At 41.1% G+C, this 8562-nt stretch overlaps 1 protein-coding gene across 1 annotated transcript in view; it reads right to left on the reverse strand.

The window, feature by feature from the left end:
* LOC139578082 (protogenin B-like) overlaps nucleotides 1-5501 on the reverse strand; it is a 41276-nt gene extending 35775 nt beyond the window's left edge. Inside the window, exons 1-2 of the mRNA XM_071405267.1 lie at nucleotides 5346-5501; nucleotides 3763-4062 (exon numbers count right to left, since the gene is read on the reverse strand). Coding sequence (XP_071261368.1) covers nucleotides 3763-4062; nucleotides 5346-5415 — 370 coding nt within the window. The 5' untranslated portion in view covers nucleotides 5416-5501. The remainder of the gene's footprint in view (nucleotides 1-3762; nucleotides 4063-5345) is intronic.
* Nucleotides 5502-8562: the final 3061 nt, after the last annotated feature.

The raw sequence follows: 8562 nt of genomic DNA on the forward strand, positions 1-8562 counted from the left end.
CAGTGTGCTACTGCAGGTGGTATAACACTGACTGTTATCAGACTGAAATCAGACGCAATAAACATCACACAACTCTGGTGGCTTTCCTTTCCTGAGCTTTTTTCAAATGTTTGAGAGGAACTAAAATACTATTTCAGAGTGGATAATACAACCTAGTCCCCCACATGACAGATCGGGCCTAGCCTATAGATACATAGAACAATAGAGTTGATCTTGACAATGATGGCGAGTGTAGGAGAGCCATGGAAAGGACCAATGACAGGCAGATTAGTGACAGGATAGAGGACAGCAGGACAGGATAACCCCCAACCCCAGCCAGAGCTCAGAGCCGGCCAGGCCATGCCGTGACATCACAAATCCATCCCCAATGAGCGAGAAGTGGCTTCTAGTGAATTATAAATCACATCTCCCTGAGAGAGAGAGAGAGAGAGAGAGAGAGAGGGAGAGGTAACCCTTGAACTCTCTGGGCCTCTGGACAGACTGGGAGCAGCAGCAGAGAGAGAAAGAGAGAGGCCCCTCCTCCAACCTCAAATCAAATTTTATTGGTTACATACACATATTTAGCAGATGTTATTGCGGGTGTAGCGAAATGCTTGTGTTCCTAGCTCCAACAGAGCAGTAGTATCTAACAATTCACAACAATAGACAAATCTAAAAGTAAAAGAATGGAATGAAGAAATGTATAAATATATAAACTTCCGCCACACCTTAACTCATTGTTAACCTTTAGACGTATAAGTTACCAGACCTGGACTCAGGGATGGCTAACCCTGGAGAATGTGGAATGATCTAGAAAAACTCCTTTAGAGTTGGTGCCGCTAGGGCAATTCAGACAGATGTTAGAAGATATTTTTACTGAAGAATATGTTTGTTTCATATGATTGAGTTTTTCTTTTCATGTATTGTGTAATTGATGTGTATATAGATATACACTGCTCAAAAAAATAAAGGGAACACTTAAACAACACAATGTAACTCCAAGTCAATCACACTTCTGTGAAATCAAACTGTCCACTTAGGAAGCAACACTGATTGACAATAAATTTCACATGCTGTTGTGCAAATGGAATAGACAAAAGGTGGAAATTATAGGCAATTAGCAAGACACCCCCAAAAAAGGAGTGATTCTGCAGGTGGTGACCACAGACAACTTCTCAGTTCCTATGCTTCCTGGCTGATGTTTTGGTCACTTTTGAATGCTGGCGGTGCTCTCACTCTAGTGGTAGCATGAGACGGAGTCTACAACCCACACAAGTGGCTCAGGTAGTGCAGTTCATCCAGGATGGCACATCAATGCGAGCTGTGGCAAAAAGGCTTGCTGTGTCTGTCAGCGTAGTGTCCAGAGCATGGAGGCGCTACCAGGAGACAGGCCAGTACATCAGGAGACGTGGAGGAGACCGTAGGAGGGCAACAACCCAGCAGCAGGACCGCTACCTCCGCCTTTGTGCAAGGAGGTGCACTGCCAGAGCCCTGCAAAATGACCTCCAGCAGGCCACAAATGTGCATGTGTCTGCTCAAACGGTCAGAAACAGACTCCATGAGGGTGGTATGAGGGCCCGACGTCCACAGGTGGGGGTTGTGCTTACAGCCCAGCACCGTGCAGGACGTTTGGCATTTGCCAGAGAACACCAAGATTGGCAAATTCGCCACTGGCGCCCTGTGCTCTTCACAGATGAAAGCAGGTTCACACTGAGCACATGAGCACATGTGACAGACGTGACAGAGTCTGGAGACGCTGTGGAGAATGTTCTGCTGCCTGCAACATCCTCCAGCATGACCGGTTTGGCGGTGGGTCAGTCATGGTGTGGGGTGGCATTTCTTTGTGGGGCCGCACAGCCCTCCATGTGCTCGCCAGAGGTAGCCTGACTGCCATTAGGTACCGAGATGAGATCCTCAGACCCCTTGTGAGACCATATGCTGACACATGCACATTTGTGGCCTGCTGGAGGTCATTTTGCAGGGCTCTGGCAGTGCACCTCCTTGCACAAAGGCGGAGGTAGCGGTCCTGCTGCTGGGTTGTTGCCCTCCTACGGTCTCCTCCACGTCTCCTGATGTACTGGCCTGTCTCCTGGTAGCGCCTCCATGCTCTGGACACTACGCTGACAGACACAGCAAGCCTTTTTGCCACAGCTCGCATTGATGTGCCATCCTGGATGAACTGCACTACCTGAGCCACTTGTGTGGGTTGTAGACTCCGTCTCATGCTACCACTAGAGTGAGAGCACCGCCAGCATTCAAAAGTGACCAAAACATCAGCCAGGAAGCATAGGAACTGAGAAGTTGTCTGTGGTCACCACCTGCAGAATCACTCCTTTTTTGGGGGTGTCTTGCTAATTGCCTATAATTTCCACCTTTTGTCTATTCCATTTGCACAACAGCATGTGAAATTTATTGTCAATCAGTGTTGCTTCCTAAGTGGACAGTTTGATTTCACAGAAGTGTGATTGACTTGGAGTTACATTGTGTTGTTTAAGTGTTCCCTTTATTTTTTTGAGCAGTGTATATATATATATATATAGTGTAATTCTTGTTTATTGATGCAGGGCTCATCTGTAAATGTCTCTGCTTAAATAAAGATGAAATAAATCCTTATCAAAACTTCAAATAAACGAAAAGCAACAATGATATTGGTGTTGCTTCTGATCAAGAATGATATTGGTGTTGCTTCTGATCAACAATGATATTGGTGTTGCTTCTGATCAACAAGGATATTGGTGTTGCTTCTGAGCAACAATGATATTGGTGTTGCTTCTGATCAACAAGGATATTGGTGTTGCTTCTGATCAACAAGGAATCGGTGAGACTTATAATAAAGAATCATCAGGCTATTCTACTGACTCAAATTATTGTAGTTGTCTTCCCTGTCTCTAAATCATATCATACAGAAAAAAAAAGGGAAAAAAATATCCTAAAGATCCTACCCAAAATATAAGCATGATTAAACTAAAGCCAACCCCTGTGGTTGTGTTAGAAAAGGCCTTGTGATGCTGAATAGACCATGAACCTGACCAGCTGTCCAATCCACTGATATGTGGACAAATGAAACAGTCTTTTCTTTAGGGGCAGTCAGGAGCAGGCTAGACAAAGGGTTAAAAGTGGAAAGGCCTTTTGAGAGATTCCTCTGTGTAACAGACCACACCACGGAACAATCACAGAGCAGAGCAGTGGTCTACACTGACAATGCATGTTCAATCATAGAACACAGAGGACCGACCGATCCTGCGTTTGTGTGTTTCCATCTTACTTTTCCTTGAAATTACACGGATTACCTCATTTGATTAGCTTTCAGATAGACTGTCCGTCACTACTTAATTGACCCTTAAAAGTTTTAAAACCAGTCTATAACTCCACAAGAAGCTTTTACCACTAATAAGGATACGCCTATCCACTCCCTGAAACACTGGACAACTTCTATTGGCATGGAAACTTCACTGAGGAAAGCTTTAGAGGACTGTGTGAGTCATTACAGTTGTTGTTGTTTGGCTCCCGAGTGGCGCAGCGGTCTAAGGCACTGCATCACTACAGTCCCTGGTTCGAATCCAGGCTGTATCACATCCGGCCATGATTGGGAGTCCCATAGGGCGGCGCACAATTGGCCCAGCGTCATTAGTGTTTGGCCGGGGTAGGCAGTCATTGTAAATAAGAATTTGTTCTTAACTGACTTGCCTTAGTTAAATAAAGGTTAAATGTACAAATAAAAAAAATAAAAAAATAGATTCCATTATAACCTTTCCACGTTGTTACCTCGAGCACCATACTTACTTGCGATAATCAGGCGGGATCTTTGGCTTAGAATGGCTCCATATTTGTTTTGGGAGAGGCACTGATAGAACCCTCCGTCCGACCCTTCTCCATCTCCCCTGACCTCCGGTATGTACAGTGAGCCGTTGGACAGGAACTGAAGCCGCTCGCTCTCCGCTAGCCTGACTCCATTCCTCAGCCATCTGATGACGATGGGAGGCTGTCCGTGGGCAACACAGTCCAGGACCACTGGATCCTTGGGTATCACTGTAATATCACTGGGCTCGATGATGAAGGAGAGTTCACTGAAACATAAAACACCTGGGAAGAGAAGGGGGGAATTAGTGAGATGGAAGGAGGGAAGAGGAGAGAGGCACGAAGGGGAAAGGGGTGGAAAGGAAGGATGGAGAGGAGTGCATTGATAAGCCAGGCCTGTCATGACGAAGGAGAACCTCTGTTCAGTAACGGACTTTGTGTAGAACTCTTGAAATTGATGTACACTTGTTTTTATTAGCCTGCTATGTATTCATTGCACCCTTGATTAGTATGGCATTACAGCAGTGCACTTTTTGTTTTGTTTTACAGCAACTTTCTGTAAACTATTCTAGGTATCATACTTACAGAATGTTTCTATTCCCATAGTCTATATATTCAATGTACTTGTCACCCATGAAAACTGTGTGATTGTTTGCATTCCTTCAATTAATAGCATAACACTGTGAGACATAAGACAATGAGTAGTCTACTTGACATATGAAGAGTGAGTTTGACCAGTGAAAACAGTGGTAATGATTATTTAAAATCAGGTACAGTGCATAGTCTAGTTATTGCTCAGGTTACTACAGTATTAATGTGACCTACAAGAGATACTACATTAAAATGTAAGTCAGTAAATTGTCAGTTTGAATTTGAAAACGTCAGTTAATTTGAAAAGAAGATGTGCGGTCGGCGTCAGCGGCAGAAATTAAGAACTGGACAGTAGCAAAAAAAATCGCAGTCACTCAAATCAGTCACTCATTTCCTCAAAAACTCTGGTTAATCATATAATTTTACACATACTATTAGCGTTGCTATTCTTTTATGTTAAAAACGATCAAATCAAATTAAATTAAATTGCATTTGTCACATGCGCCGAATACAACAGGTGAAAGACCTTACCGTGAAATGCTTACTTACAAGCCCTTGACCAACAATGCAGTTCAAGAAATAGAGTTAATTAAGAAAAATATTTACCCAATAAACTAAAGTAAAACGTGTATTTTTCTTTTTTAAATAACACAATAAAATAACAATAATGGGGCTATATACAGGGAGTACCGGACCGAGTCAATGTGTGGGGGTACAGGTTAGTCGAGGTAATTTGTACATGTAGGTAATTTAGGGGTAAAGTGACTAGATCATAAACAGAGAATAGTGCTTGTGCTTATTCTCGTGCGTGTCTTTGCCCGGTATAATATTGACCCATTGTGGTCACATTCTGTTGTCATCCAGTCTGGTACGGTCTATGGTCTGATATACAGTCTGTGTCACAAAGACTTTCAGTAGCTGGGAAACTACTACTGACTAACAAAAAATAAGATACAGCAAAAAAAAAAATGATTTACCTGATAGTGGAATAAACAAAACAAAAAACAGAAAACATTGCTGGTACAGTTTCCTTCTGAAAATCGCCATTTATCCAGATTGTTCTGTCATTCTATAAATGAGGATCGCTGTTCCCCATCATGCTACAAGCTTCCCTAAATTACGAATGACACGGGTGCAACCACACAACTCCTGAGTGGGGAAACGTCGAAGGACCCTCTCCCCCTGACCGCGCATGCGCTACCCGAGCCAAGCTTTCGTCGATGTTTGCTCTGTTGGTCTTGGAGCAGAGCAAATGTATGGTCTACTCTACAACTATAGAGAACAAGAAGCATCTCTCTCTTTCTCTGACAAAACACATAACACCTTTGATAAACAACTATCAACAAAGTGTGCAGGTTCCTTAGATAAAATGTCTGACAGTCTCTGAGCCCTACTCTTTCTTTGAGTATTCCTTCATATTTGGAGTAGGCTAGGCCTTCTCAGGACTGGAACCATAACACCATTATATTTGTTGACTTTGCACCACATTTTATACAGAAATTGCAGGAAACACAATATATTGGTTAGATTCTGTATTGGTTATTATTACCGAAGGCCATTGGATATTAAACTAGTGATCAGGTCCCTCCCTATATGAGGCAGCTGCTCTGTTTGAAGACAGCACTTGGTCATTATTAAGATATATTGATGGTAGCCAGTCAGCTGGCTTCCTACTGAATTCAGATATTGATCCAATAAACCTGTACCTAGAGAGGCGTGGCCTTTTGACAATGACCCTCCTCCCCTCCCCTCTGTTCCTAGACTCTCATTCAACAGCAATACTACTGAGAGCGATAGTAATGGCATCTTTTTGTAGAAACTAATTCCTCCATGGCTTGTTGGCCAAAGCCTATGTGGAAATTAATGTTTTTTTTGCAGTTTTGGGGGGGATGCTGAAAAATAAGGTCTGTGGTAAACACAGATTTAGGAGATCTTATATGTTTTGCTCTATGAGATAATCTTTATCAGCCAATTTAACTTTTTATACATTTTTAAGCATTTATGTTTATTATTTACTCTCCTTGAACTTCAGTAATGTATTATTTATTATTATTTATTTACTCTCCTTGAACTTCAGTAATGTATTATTTATTATTATTTATTTACTCTCCTTGAACTTCAGTAGTCATTTATTATTTATTAATTATTTATTTACTCTCCTTGAACTTCAGTAGTCATTTATTATTTATTTATTATTTATTTACTCTCCTTGAACCTCAGTAGTAATTTATTATTTATTTATTATTTATCTACTCTCCTTGAACTTCAGTAGTAATTTATTATTTATTTATTATTTATCTACTCTCCTTGAACTTCAGTAGTTATTTATTATTTATTTACCCTCCTTGAACTTCAGTAGTCATTTATTATTTATTTACTCTCCTTGAACTTCAGTAGTCATTTATTATTTATTAATTTACTCTCCTTGAACTTCAGTAGTCATTTATTATTTATTAATTTACTCTCCTTGAACTTCAGTAGTCATTTATTATTATTTATTATTTATTTACTCTCCTTGAACCTCAGTAGTCACATTTCCAAACAAATAAACTCGTTTTTTTTTTGTACAGTCAGTTTGAAAGATATACAATCACAATATAAATATACAACATAATATACTCACTTTCTGTACTGGAAACAATTAATAATTTGGTGATAATGTGTATAAACATAAACCACTCAACTAACTACTGTAACATTCATAAAATGAATGAATAAGGACACCTATCTCTTTCCATGCTCATATTCAATAATATGCAGTCCTGTGTGGCTCACTAGAAACGCCAGGGTTGTGGGTTCGATTCTCAAGGGGGACCAGTATTTTTTTTTTTTAAGTATGAAAATCTATGCACTCACTACTGTAAGTCACTGTGGATAAGAGCATCTGCTAAATGACTAATTTAAAAAAAAATCATAATTATCACAGAAGGCATATAAAGGTTTTATAATTCATAAATGTCATGTTAACTGACTGATATTATCTCATAGAACAAAACGTAAAAGATCTCCTAAGCCTTTCTAAACCTCAGACCTAATTTTCGACGTTTATCCCAAAACCCAATTCTTTCCCCATTCATTCTCCCCATAAGAGTGGCTGAACGAAACAGAGGTAACTCATTTTCGGGTTTTAGGACTACAAGCTGGAGAGTTCTGTGGGCTCCAGCTGTGAGGAGGAAATCAGACGTGCTGTTTGTCAGCCAAAAATCTCCTCTCTAAGGAAATAAAACTAGTGACTTAAATGGACTTAAATTGACTTTATATAACTATAGCATTAAATTCAACGTAATTATATATTGATTAGCGAGCTGAACATGGATTAATTTATCATTCCTGCCCCATTCCAGTCAGGATGAAGCTCAAGACCAATGTTCAGGATATAACGCTGTCCTATTCATTCATTTACCAATCCTCTGTGTCATTAAGTGTCTGGTAATGCAACTGGAATCCGATACAGGCCATCTGTTAAAGTTTAAATCGGCTCCTCAACCAAGTACACATCTACCCATCACTCGATGTATTAATGCTGTGTATAAATAGATAAAGGGCTATTTTACTGGAAAAACACATTTGTTCATATATTCAAAATAGTGAATTCTCCACCATCCTGTACTAACCGGTGGTGACTCATGTCTTCCAAATGGCATTCTGTGGAACTCAATAGAACTCAAAACAGCACTGTTTTGAAAACGACCTTTCTCTTTATCACCATTCTAATATAGTGCCTGCCACCATACAGCCCGAAAGACACTCTGTAGAACTCACATTCTTTATTTCTTCACGTCGTCGTTGATTAGAACACATACAGCCTAAACAACACTCACTGTGTGAAGGAGGGTAGCGCAGCAACAGGCCGGGCTCCTCACCCTCACGGCCAGGGTCAAGAGGTCAGGGTTCAGGCTGGGAGAGGTCATGGCCAATAGGAGTAAAGGTCATTAACATGTTATGAATATGGTCGAGGGCCTGGGAACGGAGAGACGTGACCAACAGACTTTGTTCTGATTGGTCAAGAGGCAGTGTGGGTGGAGTAGGGGAGGCCCCCTCCCCCCCAGTGACTCCAGGAGCCATTCGATGGGCTGAGGTGACCTCTAACCTTTTGGGGGTTGGGGGCTTGAGGTTGACACCCAGCTTTGCCATATTGTCAATGAAAAAGAACAAATCGGATAAAAGATCTATAAAGTAGGAGGGAGAAATGTT

This window comes from Salvelinus alpinus, chromosome 6 (genome assembly GCF_045679555.1).
Source record: "Salvelinus alpinus chromosome 6, SLU_Salpinus.1, whole genome shotgun sequence".
Lineage (NCBI taxonomy): Eukaryota > Metazoa > Chordata > Actinopteri > Salmoniformes > Salmonidae > Salvelinus > Salvelinus alpinus.